At 36.6% G+C, this 26,167-nt stretch overlaps 1 protein-coding gene across 3 annotated transcripts in view; it reads left to right on the forward strand.

Annotated features, from left to right (window-relative positions):
* Positions 1–2,501: 2,501 nt before the first annotated feature.
* Positions 2,502–26,167, forward strand: part of pspc1 (paraspeckle component 1) — a 45,839-nt gene continuing 22,173 nt past the window's right edge. For 2 of the 3 annotated variants that reach the window (XM_053476702.1, XM_053476701.1), the window contains exons 1-6: positions 2,502–2,974; positions 13,186–13,487; positions 13,622–13,717; positions 13,902–14,098; positions 14,187–14,271; positions 14,436–14,541. In XM_053476702.1, the coding sequence (XP_053332677.1) occupies positions 2,603–2,974; positions 13,186–13,487; positions 13,622–13,717; positions 13,902–14,098; positions 14,187–14,271; positions 14,436–14,541 (1,158 nt within the window). In that variant the 5' untranslated portion in view covers positions 2,502–2,602. Of the gene's footprint in view, positions 2,975–13,185; positions 13,488–13,621; positions 13,718–13,901; positions 14,099–14,186; positions 14,272–14,435; positions 14,542–25,052; positions 25,111–26,167 lie in introns of all 3 variants that reach the window. The other variant, XM_053476700.1, reaches the window with a different exon arrangement.

The following is a 26,167-nucleotide window of genomic DNA, read 5'->3' on the forward strand; positions in this document are numbered from 1 at the left end:
TGTGCATTATCATCCTGATACACGGCATCGCCTTTAGGATACAATGTTTAACCCACTGGATGCACATGGTCCCCCAGAATGGTTCGGAAGTCCTTGGCAGTGACGCGCCCATAGCACAAGTATTGGACCTAGGGAATGCCATGATACTGCATCACTGATCCAACCCATGCTTTACTCTGGAGCTCCCGACAAACAGTTTTGGTGGACACAGGTTAGCACCCGATTAGCACCTGGACCTCCCTTTCAGACAGCTTCCTCTTGCATCCACAGTTACTCCTGTTGTATGTGGTTTATCCTTCTTGGTGGAATGCTGACATTACCCTGGATACCGTGGCTCTTAATACATCACGAAGACTTGCTGTCTTGGTCACAGATGCGCCAGCGAGATGCGCACCAACAATTTGTTCCATTTTAAACTCTGATATGTCATGCATAAAGTTGTCTGCATTGCAATATTTTAAGCAAAACTGTGCTATTACTCTGCTAAACAAACCTTCACACTCTGCTCTTACTGGTGGAATGTGCAATCACTGAAGATTGGCCACCAGGCTGGTAGCCATGGAACCTCCAATGCTAATTTGGCTAGTGTTTTGGTTTCATTGCAAACCCCTTGAACATTTCATTGTGTTGTGTATCAATTGATCAAAAATTTCTAGTACACAAGTTTTACAACGGATAGAAAAGTGCCAGAAAATACAGTCCACTGCGGCTTGCTGTGTACAGTATAGGGCTATGTAGCTTTAGACTGTTTAGAGACCATGCTGACACCTGTCCACAGCAATGGTAATGTGAGGACCTTAGGGCAGTGAAAGAAGATGACCTCATCTGACAGATCATGTTATTATTTTTAATCATGTGTCAAAAACTCTTTATGGCAAAATAATTGTCTAACCACAGTAGCCTCTTTCAGCAGAATAAAGCAGGTTTCCACACTGCAAAAAAAAAAGTCTGGCATGATGTGTGGAAAATGTCAAAGTATTCAAGGTATTGATTTGATCTCCAAATCTTCCAGATCTTCCAGGTATAACATTTGCACTGAAGGTAATATGGTATATTAAATATAACAAATTTGCACAGGACTATAACTGATTTGTTGCAAGAGAAAATGTTCCTCTGTTAGCCAGTACTGTACAGTACAGTACATACAGTACCAAAATGTTGCTTTTATGCTCCCGTTGAGGGGGTTGCCACAGCGGACAATCTACACGCCTTGGCATGAAAGCTTTTATGCCGGATGCCGCTTTTATGCCGGATGTGCAATTCTTCTGTTTTATTTGGGTTTAGGACTGGCACTGCATCCAGTGGCTGGGGTTTGGCCATTGGTTGAGAACTAAACACAGGCCTCCTGCATGGCAGGTGAGAAACCTACCACTGAGCCACCAATGCCCCCAAATACAGTACATACCCGAATAACTTTACAAACCTATCCAATAAAATGTTGGGGGGCATGCCAAGGTGGCAGTATGTAAAATTGCTGCCTGACAGCCCTAGGGTTGCTTGTTTGATCCTAAGTTTGGGTGGGTGTGGGATTTTGCAGTTTTCTCCTGTTTGCTGGTTACCATGGTTCAAACACACATTTAGTTAGGCCGGCTGAATATAATTGCTAGCCCTTAAGTATACCATTCACACAGATAATAAATAGATAAATAAATAAATCCTGAGGTACAAGTGTTCCTGAGATAGGATCAAGAAAAACCCATTTAGGATTCAATTCAATTCAATTTTATTTATATAGCACCTTTAACAATGGTCCTTGTCGCAAAGAAGCATTACAGAAACAAAAGAACATTAGGGAAATGAGTGTGTGAGAAAACATGTATGAATTAAAATGATCATCAGCATAACAGTGAAACTGTGTCTTGTCTTTATCTGTGCTACCTGATGATCACTTCCGGACATCCTGCATGCACGTAACAACGTATGCTGGACATGTGATTTAACTTCCACGACATGTGCGAATGCATGTTCGTATCTTCAGAAGTTCATAACTCGAATGTTTGTATGTAGGGGACTTACTGTAATTAATCAAATAAGAGCCAGGACACCCCTTTCACCTAATTTCTACTACATTTTCTAATTTATGAAGGAGAATACTATGATCAATGGTGTCAAAATAGGTCAAATACCCCAAGCAAAGAGAAGCATCCCTGATCAGAGGCCAAATGAACGAATGAATAATGTCACACATTCATGTCACTACACTACTGTAGATACTATTTTACCAAATACACCCCAACTCTATTACCTACTGCATCTTATCTCTGTATAACAATTTGTGCACTTTTGGTTAGTTGCTAAATGCATTTCATTGGCTCTGTACATGTACTTTGCACAATTACAATAAAGTTGAATGTAAACTAATCTAATCTATACATGTAATTCACTCGTGTTACCTGTAGATGGCACCAGTTGCAATCCTCACCTTTTAGAACACCGGAAATAGGGAATTTAATTTGAAAGTCTGCGCCTGCGCAGTTGAGTGCAGCTCGGCCGTTGCCATTGTGACGCTGGACAGGAACAAGAAACAGGAGACGCACCAGTGGTATCTTGCTGCAGTCAGTCATAAAGTGGATTGTATTTACCGTAATACACCGCAGTCGAGATGGCAAACCGAAACCTGAAGCATGTAAACATCCAGAACAGCTCGACATCCCCAAAGCCGCAGAATACCAACCGCAACACGGAGTCTCCGTCCTCGGAGCGCGTGCAGAAGATGGAGGGAGCGACGCCATCGCCTAAAGTGACGAGTCCGCAGCCGGAGGCAGAAAGCAGCGGCGAGCCTCGGGAGGTGACTGTAGACCTGAAGAGCTTCAGGAAACCGGGGGAGAAAACATTCACACAGAGGTGCAGACTGTTTGTCGGTAATCTTCCCACTGACATTACCGAGGACGACTTCCGAAAGCTGTTCCTTAAATATGGCGAGGCGAATGAAGTGTTCATCAACAGAGACAGAGGCTTCGGCTTTATCCGACTGGTAGGAGCACATAACCGTCTGTTTTTGCTGTTGTTGTTTTAAACTATTGCAGATGACTTGCATTTCTTTGGGTAATTACATTTAATATTCGTCAAGAAAATAAATTAGATTTTTTTTTTAATTTAAATAAGATAAGAAAAACAACCAACCAAACATATCAGCTGTGCATGTCTACATTCATTTGTTGTCATCAGGTAGGTTAGCTAACTAGCTTTATTAGCATTATTAGCTTATTATTAGTTCTGTCTACACAAGCTAGTCTCGTGTCATTTGAAATAAACTAGACGTTAGACTGCAGTACCTCACTAAGACTGCTGGAGAAAGTAGACAGACAGGTTCATCTGTACATCTGTTTACTACAGCACATTCACTGCACAATGCTGCACAGTCATACTGTACATTACTATATCACTGTATATATCATGTCTCTATTATCATGTGCATCTTCGGATTGTTTAAGGTAATAGAGATATGGTATAATGTTGTTGTTGTTTTTTAAATAGGCCACTTATGCACTTCTGGTTAGATGATGCATAAAACTCCACTTTTAACTATTCAGAAGTACAGACAAAGCATCAGTCAAATGCTAAAGAGTAAAAATAAGTATTTTAAGCTAGATGCATTTAAATGCAACCAGTGATGGGGAAGCTGCATGGAGGGGGAGTAAGTTAACTAAATCAGGCATATGTTTACATTTGAATGAGTTTCTAAAAACAGTGGCTAAGCCATCATCATGTCTATTTGGCCTAGGAGTGATATAGGGAAAAAAAAGTTGTGGGGGGGATAGCTCCCTAGGACATAAAATGTGTTTGTATAAATAAATATAGGAGTGGTTGGAATCACAAGTCGCCACGATATTATCATGACACCTAGGTGGTGTTTTAATTTTTATTGCGATTCTGTGAGTATCAAATTCTCACACAATTATCATATGACCATTTTATAACTGCCTGTTGGGGTAACCCATATATATATGAATAAAAAGTTAAAAGTATAGCACCTTACTGCAGTTTAACATGGACAGATGTATCCCACTCTGAGGTAATCATTTTTTTTTATTGGGTCTTGAATGCAAGTATTATTGATAAACCTTCCAAAAAGTATAGCAGTAAAGCTTTGACGTCCTCGTAGGACGGCCATGGCAGTAACTAGTGACGTACCAGTTCCACTTCTTCTTCTTCTTCTTCTTTTTTTTTTTGGGGGGGTTAGGAAAATGTATATTTTATCAAAAGCAATATTGCTTAATAAAGTTATTCTAGTTTAAATACATCTTATTGGACATCTTATTGGCCTGACATTGGCTCTTCTCTTTTAATTTCTTTTTGGGAAGGAGGACTTTCAGTGCTATGGCAAGGGTGCCGCTCATAAGCAACGACGGTGCTGCTGAAATTGCGACATAAACTGCACAAAAACATTTTAAATTCAACTGAAGATTCGAATTGTCATCACGGTTAAAATCAGCTTGGTAGCACTTGTAGGTACATGAGTTTCAATTTCATGCGTGTGCTCGCATGTATCCATAGTTATCTTTTTCAAGTTTATACAACTGTTACACATTTGCTTTTATCATACATAATAAATGGTTGTATGTTGTTCTCACTTTTATCACAATTGTGACATGTGTCAGACTAGCAAACATAACACATACAGCCCAAGAGCTGGACTGCAAAGCTACAGTAGGTAAGGAAGATAAACAAAAACTTTTAAAAGAGAAAGGACAAGAGAGGAGAACTTGTGCACTTGGAGCAATGGTATCAGAACACTTTTACAAGTATTAGTGGATGAGCGCAGAGTCAGATCAATGGGGGGTCACTCATTATGTAGGCTCAAGCTGAAAACTGTCCAATTCCAGTCACTGGAATCTGTGTGGGATCTGTGCATCTTTAACAGATGTAGAAGAAGCTAAAATTGTATAATATATATATAAAATCTATTTAGCAGTGTTCATTGCAGTAATTTAATTCTTCATTAACTTTTGCTCAACTGTTTTATTTATATAGGGTATTTAAGTATTTATTAGGGTTGCACCGAAATGAAAATTCTGGGCCGAAAACGAAACCGAAATTTTTGGATGCACTTGGCCGAAAACCGATACCGAAACCGAAAATGGCTTCATTAAAAAACATGTTTAAAATATTTTCTTTTTGTTTGTATTAAAAAAACTACAAATTAATTAAGCAATCAAACTTTTATTGATAATAAATAACAGTAATAAGGCTGTTTAACAATAACAAAACTTGCTTCCAAGTGCTTCCAAACCGCCGACATACTCCGTGTTTGATGCGTAATGACAGCGCGAACGAGACAGTAGGATGGGAGAGGCGTGGCGACAATTTCGGCTTTTATTTTCGGCGCTTTCTTACGTTTCGGCCGAAACCGATAATGCTATTTCGGCCGAAAATTTTCGGCGACCGAAATTTCGGTGCATCCCTAGTATTTATATTCTGATTTATATATAAGCGTATATTATTTATGTATTTGGCCTTTTCCAGCGAACTAATCAGAAAATAATAAATTCTTAATAGCCAAAGAAATCCAACTGCAAAAGATAGCTTTAATTTTTTAGGGACTCCTTGCCATGGGGAAATTAGTTCGTAAAGTGATACCCTACCTGGTAGTAGTATATCGTTCCTTATTATTAAACAGCTCTTTAGGTTTTGGTCTGTCTACATTTGATAGCTTATAAATCCAGTCACTGAATGTGGTGCCCATCACAAGCCTGAATGAAATGGGAGGGTTGTGGCTGGAAGGGTGTCCGTTGTAAAACCTGTGCCAAATTTTTGCGAATCCGATAGTCCGCGGTGGTGAGCCCTTGACCGGAGCAGCCAAAAGTCCGACATCATGGTTAGATGGCGACTTCACCGGCGTCATCTTGCAATTTCAATTTGATATATTATACTAGGGCTGTAGCTACCGAATATTTTAGTAATCGAGTATTCTACCAAAAATTTAATCGAGTAATTGGATAAAATTTACTTTTGCCTAATTAAACAGCAATGTAAAATAGAGAGAAACAAAGATTAATTTTTTTTTTTTTTTTTTTTTTTTTTAGAAAAATCAACTTTTATTTTTTAAATGCATACAGCATTTTATCAAACATAAACATGACCATTATTCATTAAAGTTGATGAAATAATTTCAAATGACTAGGTTTAAAAAAACTAAGGCAAAAATAAAAAATAAATAATTATGCAAAAATCACTAAGTTGTGCAACTTAACTTTCAGAAATAAAGTTTCAAAATCTACAGCTCAGGCATAACATAAGCCCTTACTGACAATTTCTTTTCGTTTTCTTTTGCTGTTTTTTTTTCTTCTCTTGGTTCGCTAATAATTTTATTGCTCCCTTCCATTTTGCAGCCTGCAACAGAACGCTCCATCAAATCAATACACAGACTAACTGTTTGCGTCTCCTTCCGCTTTTTTGGGTAACATAAACGCTTCTTCTACGTCGGCGTTTACTGGCTGCTTGCATCTGGAAGTGCGCTGTGTCACACCAAAAAAATAATTGTGCAAAAACAAAAAGCAAGCTATTAAAATTGATTCAAAGAAGCTTTGAGGCAGAATCAGTCATTTGACTAATTCAATAGAATATAAAAAATAATAATTCTCTTGTCCTATCTCTGAAACTCTTGCTTCCTCACCTTTCATAGTCTATTATTGGTGTACATGTTTCTTGGCAATTTTTAACAACAGTAGCTTCCCAACATAATCACTTAAAGTTTATTGAAAACCTACTGGCAAACTTCTGTTATGCTGGAAACATTTGACCAGTGGTTAGGGAGAGATTTGACAAAATCTGCTTAAAGGGTTATATTTATCACTATAATTTAATTGCCACGTCTTTCCCCAGTGAGGTTTAGACCGTAATACAGTCAACCCCTGTAAAGTCGCGTTCAGAATCCGCAGCCTCAGTCGTTCGCAGATTTGTCCTTAGAACCTAACCAACAATTATTCATGGAAAACCCTGCAATTTTGCTAAACATGCAAATATCCTACACAGTTTCTTTTTTTTCCCCCAGCAATATATAATTTCTTATGTGTTTTAACGCTAAACTATTAAGAACAAAATAATTTACTAAAAAACAAAACAAATATAAAAATTTCAGCTACATTTCCATATAAAATATAATACTGTATAAAATTTTTTAGTACTGTAGAGAGAACACAAAGCAACCGTAGGGCAAAACATAGCTTGGGATGGTAAATTATTACTGTATTTACTCTACAGTACTTGTACCAAAGAAAATGAGCACACATACCAAAGAAAAGGCACTTGCATGAATTACAGTACATATAGGGGTAACATGTTTTTTTTTTTTTTTTTTTGCAAGGTTAATGTATTAAACTGACTTTAAAATTAAATTAAAGTATTTAGGGAAAATATTTAGTGTTTAAACTTTAAAAAAAATAGGCATTTATATACTTTTATTTTATAATTTAATATATATATATTTTTTGACCACATACAAAATTTGTGGTTTTTCACAATTCGCGGGTGCTCTAGGAACATAAATTTCGTGGGTCGTCTGTATATCCATATTTGCATTATTTTTTATTTATTTATTTATTTATTTATTTTTGCATTGAGGGTAGGGGATACCGCCCAGCCATGCATTAAAATAACCAAACCCTAGATGATTATCGTACTATTTGCTTTAGAGCAGTCTAAACTCTCAGACAAATACATCTTTAAATCTATACAATTAACTGTAAATTTTCCTTAATTTCTTTTTTTTTTTTTTAAGGGAAATACCCCATCAGTCATGCACATCAGTGATGTTCCTTTTGGTGCTCAGTTGTCTTACAAGACAGGTGTTTATGAAGATATGTTTTCCCATTTTGTAGCTTGGAAACCCAAAGTAGTCTCAAATTCTGACCTGATTCAATTAAACTGAACACAAATATTATTTGTTTTCCAGTCTATTTTTTCTAAACCCTGATACTAATGAAGCATGCAAGTGTGGATTTCTTGTTTCATCATTACCTGGGTTTCTATTAATTTTTAGGCTCTCTTCATCTGCATGGTGGTCTCTGCATGTTTTGTAGTTTTTTTCCCTTTTTTCCTCCGTACCACGTGACGCCAGCCGGCCACATTTTTTTTTTTTAACTGCTCACTCGCATACCGTTGAGGGGCGGCATAACATACTCGGAGGACAGCGCTAGCCGCTCCTTCCGCTTGCGTGAGCTCACAGACGCTCCTGATTGGCTGTAGAGCCGTGATTAATATGGAAGCACTATGTAACTCTCATCCCTCCCCTCTGAGAGAGCTCGGCCAATCAGCTCTCGCTAGACCTTCGGCTGTAAGGGGTTACATCACCCGGGGATCGAACCCGGGTTTTTTTTGTTTTTGTTTTTTTTAGGTATAGATGGAAGCAGATTGTAGTTATGTTGTTAGACATTTGGAAAGCCGTTTTTTGTTTTTTTCCTGAGTGAAAACTATTGTATTTTCTGGACTATGAGTAATTTATTTTAATAATTATTATTTTTTATCTATATATGTGTATACAAACACTTGACTCGCCATGCTTCTTTGGAGTGAGTAAAATATTTGTCAGGAATGGGCACAAAGCAAAGGCAATCCTTGATGCTATGAAAAAAAGGCTGATCGTGGCATGAAAGCTAGATGACCTAAACTGGAGGAAGAAGTCTACAATTGGGTCTTTAAACTGCATGCAGCTGGCAGAGGCTTATTAACTGTGTAGTTGCGAGAGAGATGAATATTAATGATTTTGCAGGCAGGATCTTTCTGGTGCGACCGATTCATGAAACGCAAACACTTGTCAATTTAAGCACGGACCCAGAAACTGCCACCAGACCTTAAAGACGAGATTGCCCTTATTAAAAAGGAGATAACTGCACACAATGTGGCACCTGATCATATAATTAACATGGATGAAGCATGCCTAAATTTTGATATCCCTGTGAACCGAAGTATCACAGAAAAGGGCCAGAAGAGTGTGAGCATCATGACAACTGGTCTTGGTCACATTTTACAGTGGTACAAGCCTGCTGTGGAGATGGTTAAAGAGTTGCTGTTGGTTGCCAGCTTAATGTTAGTGTTAGTTAGTGCTTGGTGTGGTTCCAGACTTGGTAAATATCTGCAAAGCTATATAGATACGAAGGCATTGCAAGACTTGTTACCACATCATAGCCGTGCTGATATTCAGTACGACCACACTCCGTTCCATGTGATACTTTCGAACTATTGTACATATCTTTATTTTTCTGCTCTTTTACACACACTTAAATCAGTTTCATATAATAAAATATACAAATTTTCCACAAGTTGAAGTTGACTGATGTTGTTGTGCGAGTTTACAAGAGTTCACTTTCATAGCAGCCAATTGACAATATTGAAAGTTGGATAAAGTTTACAGTTGAATGAATTAGAACTTTACAGTTGAAACCCAAAGTTTACATGCACTCAAGCCAAAAACATTTAAACTGTGGGCAGAGGTAGCTGAGTGTTTAATAAATAGCTTTATTGACGAATAAAGAGTTAAAAATGTAAGTCGTTCTGTTTAAGGGCGTCTGCAAAATACCGTAATGTAGACTCAATTTTTTACACTTTCCGACATTTATTCCTAGTAAACTAGGAATTTTATTTAGTCAGTTAGGATCTGTAGGAATGCTAAATGTCAGAATAATAGTAGGAAGAAAGATATTGTTCTCATTCATCACATTCCCTGTGGTCATAAGTTTCATACATGTAGTTAGTATTCAGTATTATTGCAATAAACTCGTCTAACTTGGGTCAAAGCCTTCCACAGGCTTTTTACAATATGTTTCTGGAAAATGAGCCTATTTCTTTTGACAGAACTGGTGTAGTCAGGATTGTCAGCCTCCTTCCTCACACACACACTTTTATTTCTGCTCACAAATTTTCACACGCATTCACATTTCATACGAACTTAAATAATTCTTTTGATTGTGTAAAGCTGCTTTTCCGACACTGTCAGTTGTTAAAACCGCTATACAAATAATTGAATTGTATAAAAATTTTTCTTTTTACCACAACATTATAAGTATCATTTGGCTCATTGTCTGTTTAAAAAAAAAAATTGGCAACCAAGATTTAATTTCCTGGCTTATGTGTTGAAATGTTCTTTCAGTTTATAACCATTGTTTGGATTGTCTTTTTTTTTTTTTTTTTTTTTTTCCCTTTGTTTGTTTGTTTGGATCTTTTGGAGGAGTGACTTCTTACTTGCTTATATCTGTTTTCTTCAGCGTCTTCACAAGGTCCTTTGCTTTTGTACTTTTTGTACCCATAAAAAGTACGCATCTCCTTCCTGAACAGTATCATGTCTGCCCATATAACTTTTAAAACCTGAAAATAGTGCTACTACTGGAATATGGGAATGAAGTCACAAAAATGTCAAACTCTCAAAACAGAGTCATCTCTGTATATTTGGCTAAAATAAAAAAATTCAAACACAAAGAAACTGTTTTACATAATGTAATTTTATTTAAACTGTAAATTGCAGCGTTACTTTTTTTTTTTTTTTTTTTTTTTTTTGTAAAAAAAACAACCACCATACTGTTTACTGCTATATATTGTAAGTTTAATGTTTTTGTTCTCAGAACAACAGGTACTAACATAGTGCCTGACAGTATAACAGCTTCACCTGTGGTAGTTTCATACCTTTTTCTGTAAGAAAATAAAAAGAGAGAGAAAAAAAAAATACTTGATTTATTTCAAGAAAAAATATTATGATTCAACAAGAGACTTGTTATAAGGGCACCTCTAGAATAGCTGTCTGCCCTGCTATAACAAATTTAAAAATGTAAAAAAAAAAACTATAACTGTATAGTGCAATATAGATTGTTACTCTAGCAATCACTAGTGCAATAAAACAATGGTGTAACAGCACATTTCTACTAATTATTTTATGAATACATTCATTTTAATTATGTTACCATTATTATATTTTTAAAAACAATTCTAAGAAATCATTTTCTCATTTTTAATTACTTACCGATTGCCAGATGAAGGCGATTGCCAAAGCATTGTAGCCTGGTCCAGTTGTTAAGCTAAAGCGCTCAAATGTTTTTTTTGTTGCATTGTCAGTAGTAACACAGATTTGCCGATTTTCTTGTAATTCCCAAGATTGCAATGACTCTCCGAGACCTGCGCAATAAGATTCCCTGTGTGGTCTCCCGGGAAAAACGATGTTTGTAAACATCTGCTGCTCAGGTCGTAGGGAATTGCATTTGTGGAAGATGCCGTAAAAGAAGCTTGTAACGTTACAGGATTTTTGGGCTTGCAAGCGCTCTGTGATGTATATGAGTGAGCCGAGGTTTGCCACATTTTTTGCCTTTGGCCATATTCGTTTGGATAAGAAAAGGTTTGATGTGTTTCCATTGCTTGCTAAAACAGTGCACTTGCATACCTTGCAAATCACCTCATATTACTTTTCTTATACCCAAACCAATTCCACATTACAAACGATGCATCTTTTTTCTTTACAATCTCCTCGTTGTTGGTTTCGTCACATGTAAGCAAATTGCTGCTGCTGCACCGTCTTCTTCCATTGTCGAAGTGAATGTGTTTTGCGTGGTTACGTAACGTGCAACGCCACATGATCTCAATTGCGGTTAAGATGATAGAGCAAAATCTTTATCAGTTGACAAATTTTAGTGCACAAAGTGGACAGTTAATATACAGGGGTTGGACAATGAAACTGAAACGCCTGGTTTTAGACCACAATAATTCATTAGTATGGTCATGTTCATCAAACCACATCCCTTAGCGGCCAATACAGCATCAATTTGTTTAGACAGATACAAGTCCTGCACAGTGGCCAGAGGGATTTTGAGCCATTTTTCTTGCCGAATAGTGGCTAGGTCACTACGTGAGGCTGGTGGAGGAAAACATTTCCTGACTCGCTTCTCCTAAATACCCGAAAGTGACTCAATAATATTTAGATCTGGTGACTGTTCAGGCCATGGGAGATGTTCAAGTTCACTTTCATGTTCATCAAACCACCACTAGTCTTGCTGTGTGTATTGGTGCATTATCATCCTGATACACAGCACTGCCTTTTGGATACAATGTTTGAACCACTGGGTGCACATGGACCTCCAGAATGGTTCGGTAGTTCTTGGCAGTGACGCCCCCATCTAGCACAAGTATTGGGCCTAGGGAATGCCATGATATTGCAGCCCAAACCATTACTGATCCACCCCATTCTTCACTCTGGGCATGTAACAGTTTGCAACTCTCCCAGATGTGGGAAAGATAGTGAAGGTGGACTCATCAGAGAGCAATACATGCTTGCTGTTTTGGTCACAGATGCACCAGCGAGATGCGCACCAACAATTTGTCCTCTTTTGAACGCTGTCACCCATAATGTTGTGTGCATTGCAATATTTTAAGCAAAACTGTGCTATTACTCTGTTGTACAATTGATTGTACTGTTGTACTATTAATTAAATCTTCATTCCTTTTTGGTGGAACTTTTACTGGTGGAATGTTAAATGATAGGCTACAAAGCAACCTGGAAGTTTTACAATACTGCCCAGTTCTGCACAGAAGTTACATGAATATTAATAAAGTGGTCACTGCATACAGTTATCTAACAGGGCTTCTCAAGAATTTTTTGCTTTGCAATTTTACCTCTTATGTGTTACATTTGGAACTCGATTAAAGCTTCTTGTGTGCTTTTGCTTTGATCAATTTGAGCAACTGTTTATAACTCAAGCATTTTGAAAGCTTGCGGGAGAAATGAGTCAGCCTCACCATCAGTCCAGGAGCCCCCCAAAAAAACAACTGTAAACTGGCCTTCACAGTCTAATACAGTGGAAAACAGCTCTGAGACAAAATGGCGTCTGGCATTCCCCTCATGATTTAAAGGCGCAGATATAGCATTTCACTGTGAGATTCATTTCCTTAGGTGCAATTGTGTTTTTTTGGTCATGTGATTGCAGTGTGGGGAAAGGGGATAAAGACTTAGTCAAGTGGATTGGTATGCTTTACATTGTATATTTGTGTCAAAGGCATAAAAGATTTATTTTGTCAGACTTGAGAACAAATCAGACTTACAGACGTGCTCCCAGAACGGAACTCATCAGTAAGTTGGACACTGCCTGTATTGAGCTGATGTAGTGCATTCATATTAATGTAATAAGCATACTTTTCAACTAAGCTTAAGCAGTCTTGGTATTATATCCCTTTTTATATCAAAATTTTTATTTCCTTCTCTTTTTATAGGAAACAAGGACATTAGCAGAGATTGCCAAAGCAGAGTTGGATGGAACAGTGCTGCGGAACAGGCCAATACGCGTCCGGTTTGCCACACACGGAGCTGCTCTCACAGTTCGAAACCTTTCATCAGTCGTTACAAATGAGCTCCTGGAGCAGGCATTTTCACAGTTTGGGCCAGTGGAGAGGGCAGTTGTGGTAGTAGATGATCGTTGCAGACCCACAGGTAAAGGCATTGTCGAGTTTGCCAATAAACCGGCTGCACGAAAGGCTCTCGACCGCTGTGCTGATGGAGCCCTTTTACTTACCACGTAAGTTCTTTTAGATTCAGATAATCTCTTTTAACGTATTAAAGAAATAAAAATAAATAAAAAATAAAATTTGTGGCGTTATTAAATTACTTAGATTACCTTTGTTTTTGTTTTTATTTGGTTTGTCCATTCAGATCTCCACGACCAGTTATTGTTGAACCTACAGAGCAGTTTGATGATGAAGATGGCCTGCCAGAAAAATTATTGCAAAAGTCATCCCAATATCACAAGTAGGTTGCTTAAAAAGCGAACACACCATAAAAAAAGATGTTTGTTTGTGTGCTTGTCTAAATTATAATGGCATTTCTATGAAGCAAATGACAACAGGCAGGAAATATAGGACTTATCAGCATTAATAATAACTAAAGTGAATACTCCTAAACTAAAAACTCCTTACTGTACCTGCCCATGTAGGGAAAGGGAGCAGCCACCACGCTTCGCCCAGCCAGGCACCTTTGAGTTTGATTACTCGTCACGTTGGAAGGCTCTTGACGAGATGGAAAAGCAGCAGCGGGAGCAGGTGAACAGGAACATCCAAGAAGCCAAGGAGAAACTGGAGGCTGAGATGGAGACAGCAAAACATGAACACCAGCTCATGATGATGAGACAAGGTAATGAAGCAGAGCATTGATACTCACCTTTTTATTATATATATATATATTTTTTTTTTAAATAATTTTATTTATTTTTTTTACACAGATCTAATGCGCCGTCAAGAAGAGTTGCGAAGACTGGAGGAACTAAGAAACCAGGAGCTGCAGAAGCGCAAACAGATGGAGATGAGGTACAATTAAGTCCTTGATAAAAAGCAATTGTGAATTGTTAAAAACTTGCAGTAATCTTTATAGTTTAGCGGCAGAAGGCTGACATCTGCAAAACGCTGGTTGTCTCTTTTAGTTTATCGTTATGATCCTGATAATTCACAGCAGAAATTTGGTACATTTTTAGGCATGAGGAAGAGAGGCGGAGACGTGAGGAGGAAATGATGCGCCACAGGGACCCGGACGATATGAGGCGTCAGCCGGATGCTTTTAAACCTGGCTTCATGGATAATGTAAGTACCAAACATGCTTAAATTTCTTAAAAAAAGGGTATTTAGAAACCTGCCTCATGCTTCCGCTATTGCAGTAGCAGTATGATCAGGATTACGGTAATTTTACATAGTAAGCGATGAAGCGATCAGCCATAACATTATGACCACTGACAGGTGAGGTAAATAACATTATCTCATTTTTAAGGTACTTAAGGAAATATGGAATTTGTTAGACAGAAAGTGAACATTTTGTCTCTCAAGTTAAATTTGTTGGAAGCAGAAAAAAAGTGTAAGGGTTTGAGCAAGTTTGACAACGGCCGAATTGTGGGTCAGAGAAACGCTACCAAAAGTGGTCCAAGGACAATTGGTCGGACACAGGATCATGGGGAGGAAAAGCTGATCCAGTTGAAAAGCCACTGTAGCTGAAATTGTTGACAATGCTAACGCTTGTTCTGATGGAAAGATGTCAGTGCATTTTGGTTTGTTGCACCCATGTTGATCCGTGTCCACTACCAAAAGCACCCACAATGAACACGTTAGTATCAGAACAGAACGATTGCTAAAGCCTGGCCTGGTTTAATGAATCATGTTTATTATAATGTTATGGCTGATCGGTGTTGGTATACTATAGAATATAGAAATGATATGGTTGTCTGTAGAATTAGCCATATTTGTATCAGCTGTCTGTGTATTAAAATTATTTGAACTTGAATAAATCTGATCTCAAATTTTGTGTCACAAACCTTCCCAAGCAAACACTTTAATTGTTTTAATCTTTGTGTATCGCATATGTCATTGGAGTCGGTTACTTGGCCCATTGTGAAAGTACATTTGGGCAAGGTAAAAATTTTTTTTGGCTGAAGCTGTTGTATTTTATGCAGCAAATCATCAATTTTGGTAACATTTGTAACTTGATAACATTTATACATTTGCCTGAATAATTTTGTGTGCAAATCAGTTCTCAAATAAAAAAAATCACCTATTTTAATTATTTGAAATAATTGAATCAACCAAAAAATCTTTATTAAATCATATAATTGATGTAATTTTACAGTTGTAATAAAAGGTAACACAGAAAATTGTATAAGAAGCTGCACTGCTGTGGTGCATTCAGTATCCGATTTCTTTGACATTGAATTCATACTTGCATTAATTATTTAAATGTAATTTCACATAATATCCACATGAAGTATCTGCTGTAAAATAAAGTTGAGAGTTTTTGTTAAATCTAAAAACTAACTTACCTAACGGTCGTCCAGTTAGGGTTACGGTTAGGGCCATACACATGTGTGTGTATGTGTATATCAATATATATATATATATATATATATATATATATATATATATATATATATATTGTATTTATAATTAATTCTAAAACTGAATAGGAAAGACAGTAGACATGAGGCTTGTGTACAGTCTTTGCCAGAGCTCTATGTACAAAGTAATGCCTGAAGCACTTTGATGGCGCGCAACTATATGTGCTTTTATGGGGCATTTATTGAAAAGAGCTTTGCCGTGGCTCTTATATTGGAACTGTAGCACCCAAAGTCTGAAGACGGGGAAAAAATTGTGGCACTTGAATATATTGCCAGTCATTGCTGGAAATCTGGCAGCACTAAGTTGTATCATGCTTTTATTCATGGTTTTTCATCAGATTTAGTAGGAGTGTCATGTGACATTGTACCTACCATGAAAATAGGCCGCACCTTTTATAGACCCTGTTTGTGAATGCATTTTTTAGACAGCCTATACAGATGCATACACACTTTTATAAAAAAAAAAAAAAATGCCTTTTGTCATAACAGACCATTCTATATGGCCATTGTCCACTTTAATAGGTACACTTGCTCATTTATTCAGGTGCATTTATCCCATCATAAGAGAGGGGGCAGTGCATAAAACCATGCAGCAACAGATTAAGAGCAGAACAGGTAATCGCATCTGAATAAAAAAAAAAGTGTTAATATTAAAATATATTGTTTTTTATAAATTTTTTAAATGTGTCATGAGTGTTTGTGCCAGATGATTCAGGATCCAATGATCTCCTGGGATTTTGGCCCAGTTTCTAGAGTGCTTTGAACCGCTAGTTATTAGGACATATAAACTAGTATAACAGATCAGAACAGCAACCTAGCATGCATACAACGAGCATCAAGGTGAGGTAAAATCCCACCCTCGGACCTCCAGCCATTGATCAATCAGTATATATTAAATAAATGGCAAGCAGAATGAGTAGAATGCCAAAACAACAAATGATTTGAAATGGGTTAGGAAAAGATGCTTCAGATCCAGACAAGACCAAGTTGTTAATGCAAGATGTCGTGTAGTCCATACGAGTTTGAACCATGCACATCTGTATAAGGGTAAGTCAGCACTAATCTGACTTAACGCATATACTTTTCATCTGCCCAAGTTTTAATGCCATGAGAACAATTTCTACCAGAACAAACTTTAATGAACTTATTTCGCAAGAAGAAACCAAAAAGACTTTTACAATTTCTAAAGAACCTTGTATAAAATCTTATTCTTCTGGCCAAGGCGATCTTGTAATCTGATATCTATTTATTTATTTATTTATTTATTTATCTATCTATCCATTTTTTAATTTATTTTACTACCTTCTAAATTCCTTACATTATATCTATAAATTTATATTATATTTTTCGTTTAAGTTTGTAGTAATGTTTAATATGTATTTGCCATGAAATAGCTTGCGAAGCTGATATGGCAATAAACGCTAAAACAAACATACATCAAGGAGAGTGTTCTACTATAGCACTAGATCATATTAGGTTCCACTTCTGTCAGCTACGAACGGGAGATCATTGTGAGCACAGGCTCACCCACACTGGGTAAAAAAAACAAACAAAAAAAAAAAACATTTCTAGTCTTAATGTGAGTCTGCCCATGATGGCTTCAGATTTCTGTTCTTCTCTGAAAAGAGTGGATACCAGTGTGGTCTTCTGCTGTTGTAACTCATCCATCCACATTAAGGTGGTGCATTCTGAGATTCTTTTTGCTCACCATAATTGTAAAGAGTGATTGAGTGACTATAGACTTTTGTTATCTCAAACCAGTCTGGTGATTTCCTCTAATCTTTCTCATCACCAAGATGATTCAGGCTGCAGTTTTTCCACACACACACACACACACACACACACACACAATGTTCCTCTTCTTTTTCACACCATTTTTCATAAAGGTTGTTTTGTGTGAAAATCCCACATGATGTCTGGAATAGTCAGACTAACCCATCTGGCAAAAAGAAGTCCACGGTTAAAGTCCCAGAGATCACACTTTCCCATTGTGATGATGTATGAAAAAACGTTTGATCTGTACCTGCATGATTTTATACATTATGGTTTTGCCATGATTGGGTAACTGCATAAATTGAGCAGAAGCACAGGTGTGTCTATTAATGTGGACAGTAATAAATGTGAAGTGGTGGTCCAAAGTATTAAGACAAAAGTAAAATTCACTGTTTTAATGACATTCTCAAATGTATTACAATAATTCCAGTGTTTCCCACAGGTCTGAAATATACTTGCGGAAAGGGCTGACATTACCTGCCAGCACAAAAGTGTCTACTACATACAACAAGCAACAAATAACTAATGACCTTTAACATTCTGTTCTATTAAATCGTCAGAAATTCAATCTACAACCCTCCCCTCCATCTACCAATATGTGAAGTGTACACAGGTTGGCCCATCTTTGGTGTACAAAGATGGCAGTTTGTCAGAGTGCACAACCCTTTAAAAAAAAAAAAAAAAAAAAAAAGAGATTTTATAGGATCTTATTTTTGCATTGCTAGGTTTTAATAAACACACGGGGTAAAAATTGTGCAATATAGAGTAACATTTTTTTTTAGCACACCCTAGGCAATATGATGAACTGAGTTTAAATTTCATCTTATCCAACTATACAAACATAACCAAGCAAAAAATGACTGAGAAAAAGCACAGATGCATGCAATCTCATCTTTTTATGGTTGTTTTAAGTTGTTTCTGTGATCACAAAATTCGAATAATATGCACAATCTGAGAGTCCTACATTCTTGAGGCCTCATTCCCATATTACGGTAGCAGTAAAATGTACACGTTTTTAAAGTAATTATAACTTTGGTTCTTCCTAATATCTCCAGAGTTAAATCCCCCCCCAAACGGAAAGGTAGCAAAAGAAGGAACTGTCCGCGATCAATTAACTAGTAGTGGACAGTTCCTTCTTGTGCTACCTTACCTGTACATGTTTGTTGTTTAGGAATGTTTTTCCTGAACAAAATAATAATAGTAAAAAAAAAAAAAAAAGGGTGGACAGGAATACTTGAGTGTCCATCAATATACTTGGTATGTGGGAAAATATTGAATAATTATAGGAATAACTTGTTATATTATGCAATGAAAGCCCAATAAATTGGGGGGGTGTGGCGTCTGGAAGGGCATCTGCCGTAATTCCTGTGCCAAACTTGTGTGTGGTCCGGAGGGTTTGCTGCAGCGACCCCTTGCTGGGAGCTGCCAAAAGACCAACAACAATGAAAATGCTGTATAACAATCAGTATTTAGTATGAAGTTATTTAATTTTTAAAACCTGCTGCATCCGGCTGGGTCAAAAAGATGTCTGCAGTACTCTGGTGTCTCTTGCCTAATCCATGCCTACTTGATTGCTTCCTGAAGATCATGTACAGAAGAGACTTTCTCTCCTGCCACTGCCTTCTTCAACATTGTTCAACAGTTTTCTATAGATTTAGGTCTGGAGATGATCCAGGCCGTGTTTTCAGAAGCTGAACACTGTTGTCACATGGGCAGTTTTTTTTCTAGTCTAGTTTTGCTAGAAGTAAGTTGTCAGGATTTTTTTTGTGCGCGCACGCACATGTTGGCTTTTGGCCACTACTGTATGTGCAAAATATACAGTACTTTTGGCCACTACTGTATGTGCAAAATATTAAGTCCATTTATCCAAAGTAAATTTAAAAATATTTACTGTATAGCCTGTACACACCCTTATGGAAGTTGCTGGTTTTATGATGTAAAGTTAGATTAGAAACCTTTTCCCCACCATATTTAATTTGATGTTCAATAAATAAAAGAGAGAGAAAAATGGATAATTTTTAGAAAAAATGAAATTTGTGCTCTGGTGCATACCCTAATTAATTTTGGAAGGATTTTTTGCCTTAACATTTGCTTTTTATATCAAATTTACATTTACATCATATGCCCTCATCCATAGTGAGTTGCAGACGTGACGGGCAGGACAGGATACCTGAGCGGAGCCTTTGCACTTGTATTCCAGGACAATTTTTTTTGTGGATAAATAAATCTTCATAAAATATGCGATGCCCTCTTAAAATCATTTCACAGGTTTTGTGTGGGTTTGAGACCGAGGATGTGCCTGTGCTATTTGGAGACTTTGAGGGTACTTTTACACTAGACTTGATTGCTTCCTACCCTGCTTAAGTATGATTGCTCTTGACTCTTTTTAAACAATTAGTCCTCAGATGTTAGTCAGCTCCTTATGGACCATAGCAATCCAGTTAAATGCAACTGTAATGAACTGATTGCATGTTTCGGGGATAACTAGAATTATTTTCAGTAATGGAAGCATCATTAGGTATGTCCTAATGATCAATGTTTGCTGAAGTATTTTTTTGGGGATCTAAATTATTGGGGTTGGAAAGGTTTCTAATCTGATTTGTTTTGGTTTTTGACTTTACATCACAAAAGCATGTAATTTCAGTGTGTGTACGCTATTTTGTATTTAAAGGTTTTGCATTGCACTCCTTTGCATATAAAAGATCAGATAAGCATCGCTGACTGGTAATGGGAGTTGGCACAGTTGCCTTGACAGAAGCCAACCACAAAAAGTATGGTAAAGTGAATCAGGAGTGAAAAATGAAGGATCCAGCAGTACAGCAAAAGAAGTGGCCTTATTGTTGTGATGGTTACTGGTGTTGAATTATGTGACTGTGGTTGAATTATGTGATTAGGTACCAATTCGATGATAAATAGATGGTTTTAGTCATTATTGGTTCATATGGTCAACCTAGTCTATTTATTAGTTATCTTTATGAAGCTTTTACTGGCAAAAATGAGTAGAATTTTTCAAAGCTATTCCAAAGCTTTTTTTATTTATTATTTTTTTTCTTCTGACTGTTGGGGCAAGTCTTAAGCTGCCCCAACACCTATTGTGTGTTTTAATAGCTGTACGCACATTGTGTGTGTGTGTGTGTGTGTGTGTGTGAGAGAGAGAGAATTATATTATGTTAAATATATCTTCTAGGGAGTGAGTCAGAGGCAAATCACACACCGTTCAGAATATCCTCTGATTGCTTCCAGTAAAGCTGGTAGGATGCGAGAAGGTCTTAATAATGCACATATCGAGCTCACGGCAAAACTTTCTCATCATTAAAATTGAACTAAAAGTATATTACTTTTCTCTTGCCCAATGACTGCCATGCATTGTTTGATGTTGCAGTCACACTTGGGTATGTATGTGTATACATCATATTCATAATTCACATAAATTCAGTGCTGCCTTACCCTCAAACACGTGCCAGCAGCATTGTTTTTATTTATGTGCATTGAAACGATGTGACATGATGAATTTATAAATATGATGAAATATCAATTCTGAGCACAATTTCAAATAAAATTTTAGTCAAATCCTTAGGAATGCCTGTAAACACAGCAATGTTAAGGCTAGCGATAATTAGGGGTGTAATGGTATGGTTAGAGAAGTATTGTCATTTTACACAAATGCTTGATACTTTTTCAAAACAAAGATTTGCCAGCATTTCTTTTTTATCATGAACACAGTACACAATTATTAAGTGGTGAAGGAAAAATTAATAAAAATAAAGAAAAGTCTAATATTCTAAAGATTTTGCGGTCAGGTATAGATATGTATGTGCATGCGTGTGTGTGTAGAAAATATTTTGCATTGTTGCTTTCTGTAAAGAAGACTTTACTTAATATTAAAAAGTTGTGCTAAGAGTCATTTTGAAAATTATGTTTGAGGTATGTTTGATCCGGCAGTCACTTGTTGAATGTTCAGCATTTTATTGAAGATGGCAATAATTTAGTAATTAACTGTACATGACTCTGAAGATGTGGCATGCACTGCAGAGAGCAGCAAAAACATAATGTGTAATGCCATTTTTCTTCTTCCCCATATTAATCAATGTAAGCTTTTGTCAGATCCTCAAAGGCCCAGTACAGTCTATAGTAGATTGTTCTAGGACATTGGACATGCAGACAACTTTCTATTTAAAGACTAGAGGTGTAGATGCACAATTCTACTATTTATTTATTTATTTATTTATTTTTTAAATACACATCCGGAAAAAGGTTGACATTTGAATTTTAAGCACCTTATAAAGGGTTTGGCTTTCTTATTTAACCTGTATTTTGTATGTGAATTCTGTTTGATGCTTATTAATAATGTGATAATTTCATAATTTTTTTCCTTGTTAAATTCCCAAGAGGCAGAAGATCTGCAGGGACTGCTGTCTCTGTGTGTGCGTGTTTGTGTGTGTATGCGTGTGTGTATGCGTGTGTGCGCGTGTATGTATGTGAGCGGGGTGTGTGCTTAACATTTAATAAAATTATTCCAATGTTAGGCTTTAGAAAGGTAACCATTATTTATGCACTTACAGTTTGATCATTTGTAATATGGACACCTGACTTGCGCATCCTATTCCAAGGATGTCAGAATTCCACGATTTAGCCTCAGGAGCATTAATAAGATGTCAGGAGCTTGTGCATGCCAAAATTCTTTGTGCACAGGGCCATGGACCTGATGGACCAAGAGCAAGGCTCCTTAGTTCACGTGGAAGAAAAACAGGAAAAACTTGTGTGCCTCCGGATTTGTTTGGTAAAAGCTCACATAGTAACTATGAGTCAGGTGTCCATATACTTTTGGCCTGATAGTGTGTAGAAAGCTGTGTGTGGTCCTTTTTGATGTCTATTTGATATGTATTCATGTGTTTCGTAATGCAGGCATACAGCTGTTTAACTGTAATATTCTGTTATCTGTTTTTGTTGTGCATAAACCGCGTATAGAGTTGAGAGACAGCTGGGTGTGCTTCTAACCTCTTTTTCAAAAAAACAGAAGACCAGCAGTCTCTCTCTCTCTCTCTCTCTCTCCTATCTCTCTCCTCTTTGCCCCACTCTTATACCTCTTTACATTTCATTTACATATTTTTAATTTAAGACATTATACACATGTTTGACTAACATTAAATAAATGCGTAAATTATATTTCTCTAGGGCTGTAGTATGTTATTTTAATGAGAAACAAACATAACATTTGATAATGGAATGGTCATGATTGCATTGAAAGTCCCAAAATCTTTTTTGATTAAAAGTCTTAATCCTTTAATTTTAGGTTAACTAAATAGTTTGGGTAACACTTAAAGATTTATTAATGTTACATGGAATTCAGTACTTGCCAGACAAACTGGCTCTTATGTTTAATTGCATATCTTGGGATGTGGCACAAATGTACTAATAAGAGGTGAGCATGCACATATGTCTGATTAAGTGTGTGCGCGCACTTATGAGAATGAGTTGTGTGCCTGTATTTCTGTAGGTAATCAACATTTAACCCACAGTTTACCATTTTCAACACATTGGTCATACTTTTTGTTCCATTTGGAATAAAAATTGTCATTCACTGCTGTGGTTTGCTAGCTGCATGGCTGGCACATAAATTTCTCAAGTTTTTATTTTTATAGATGCCTTACAGGAAAGTAGTTTTAAACTTAGTTTGTCATAGTGCTGTTATGTATGTTGATACTTTAAACTTTCTAGTCAGTCCTTAAACTACTAGGTAAAAATCACACACATGAGCGTGTGGAAAGTGCTCGACTTCATCCTAGTTTTGATCAAACTGTCTGAATAATACAGACTGTATGTGGCAATTTTTTTTCCCCATTTGGTTATTAACTCAGTAACTTCATCTATTGCTCGGGTCATAATATGCCTACTCATTTACACTATTTACACTTAAGTGGAGTTTAGACCTTGAAACCTTGCATGTTTTTATGATCTATGACAACAGCAATAAGGAATGGATTTTTCTACCATAGGACTCATGTGCATTAGTGTATATTAAGTCTGTGTTTTTGGTTTGTTTATTTATGTAGAGGGAGAAGTAATATGTTTTTAAAATCTGGCATTTAGTGAATAGTGTGTAACATATTCATTCCTTTAAGTGAGCTTAGAGCTACAGTCACTGTTCTTCTTTGATTTCATGCTGTTCATTTGTCCATCCCTTTTCCTTTTGTAATCTAGTGTTTAAAGCAAGAATAGTGTTTATTAGCATCATGTCGTACTCCTATGATGTTGTTTGTTTTAATTTGTTGTGTGTGCGTGAGTGAGTGAAGACTATACTTCACTCTACTATACTGTTTTTTCATTGTTTACTAAACTAGAAAACATTGCTCTAGTAACATTAATAGTAATGTATAAATGTTAAATACTAATATCAAGTTTTTACAGTTAAACTTGGTTAAAAATTTAAATTTTTCACATCACATGAAATCACATTTTATTAAATTTTACAGCTTAATATAGTTCGTACTTTTAACAGTTTGTGGAATAAACTGCAAGTTTAACTTAATAAATATTTTCCATAATAAAATATTTTCAGAAAACTGAAAGGCTATTTTTAATGTATAGTATGGTGCAAAATATATTTATTTTTTTAAATCTAAAAGGCACTGTTGCGTTAAATGGCTATGTGCTTTATTTCTCAGTAAGTTGTGTTTTAAATGCTTGCATAAGCTAGACTAAACCAAAACCTTCTGTCAGCTTTACAAAAGTTACATAAATGTAGATTTTTATCAGTACTTGCGGGCAAATGCTAACAGATGTCTATTACCTGTAAATTACCAGCTATGTTCACGTCACACCTGATTTTTATTCCCTCTAAGGCCAGAATCTGAAGCGAAAGTATGGAAAAGTTTAATTAGGTTAAATGATGTGAAAAATAAATAAAAACCATGGTTTGATGACAATGGATGGGGGAAAATGCTGTATACAGTTGACAATAGACTCCAAGCACTATGCAGTAATGAGGCTGATGCTGCTTCTTTTCTATTTGTCATTAATAATAATAATAATAATAATAATAATAATAATAAGAGGAGGAAGAAGAGAAATTTATTAAATTTAAAGTATTCTTGCAACTCTTAGTCAGAATGGCATTGTGTCCTCTCCATTGCCATTTTATCGTATCACTTAATGCTGGCTCTAATAGTGTCACACAGCAATAAAGAAAATGCTGTGGAAAACTGAACTTAATTTAAATGACCACCCTTATATGGCTTAATTAATAGTTGTTGTTTTTTTTTCTTTCATTTTTTCCATTTTATATATTTTTAGTTATTGCCTTCTGATGCTTCTCCGAACAATTTGTGAATGCAGCTGTTCACATTTCTATGGATCCTATATTATGCGTTAAACCTTGAACTTCCAAAAATTCAATTTTAACATGCGCCTTACGGTTTAATAACTTTTCTTCACTTTCAGAGAGAACAGGATATGAGAATGAGTGAAATGGGTGCCCGTGGAGCCGTTAATATGGGAGGTACGGTCATAAGTCTCAGACCAAGTTTTAAAAAAAAACAAAGTTTGCTTATGCATCACCTTTACATAATGTGTTACAGATTTTGGGTAATTTTTACTGTACATCCAGTCACACTGTGATGTCTGTGGAGTGATTGTTTATAAGTGTTTTACATGTGCCTGAGTGAGAGAACAAATTTGACCCTTTTACCCTTGAATTCTTGACCAAGACAGTTTCTAGAAAATTTTAAGCATCTCTGAATTATTCCTTGTAACTTGCCTATAGGGAATCTATATTCTTCATCTTAGGACCATGATATTTTCATATTTTTTCTGGCACCAGACCAACATTTCTTTACAAACCACATAAACACAATGACCATTTATTAGTGTTTTTGTGCACTATGGAGTATACTGATCAGCCATAACATTATGACCGCCTCCCTAAAACAGCCTTTGCCCATCGAGCCTCAGTCTTCACTAAACCTCTGAAGATGTTCTGTTATATCCGTCATGAAGCTATCAGTAGGAGATTCTTTAAGCCATATGCTTATATGCCAACTTGAGGCTTCCGTTTAACTAACTTGTTCTTCTAGCACATCCCACAGATACTCTTTATTTCCCATGTCAATACTTGAAACTCATAGCTTTGAATTCCATAGAACCATTTTTGCAGTGTTCCAGGGCACATTATTCTGCTGAAAGAAGCCACCATTTGAAAATATGCTTCCCACGAAGCAGTGTACTTGGTCAGCAACAGTGTTTAGGTAGGTAGTATGTGTCAAAGCAACATCTACATTAATGGCAGGACCCCTAATGTTTCCCCAACAGAACATTTCCCAAAGCGTTGCACTGTCTGTGCCTTTTTCCCATAGAGCATCCTGATGCTATCTCTTCCTCCAGGTAAGTACAGCACACACACCCCACCATCCATATTTATCAGACCTGACCACCTTCTTCCATAGCTGAGTAGTCCAGTTCTGATGCTCATGTGCCTATTAAATGTGCTTTTGGCAGTGGACATGGGTCAGCATGGGCACCCTGACTGGTCTGTGACTCAGTAACCCCATTCACAAAAA

Source organism: Clarias gariepinus, chromosome 18, assembly GCF_024256425.1.
Source record: "Clarias gariepinus isolate MV-2021 ecotype Netherlands chromosome 18, CGAR_prim_01v2, whole genome shotgun sequence".
Taxonomy (NCBI): Eukaryota; Metazoa; Chordata; class Actinopteri; order Siluriformes; family Clariidae; genus Clarias; species Clarias gariepinus.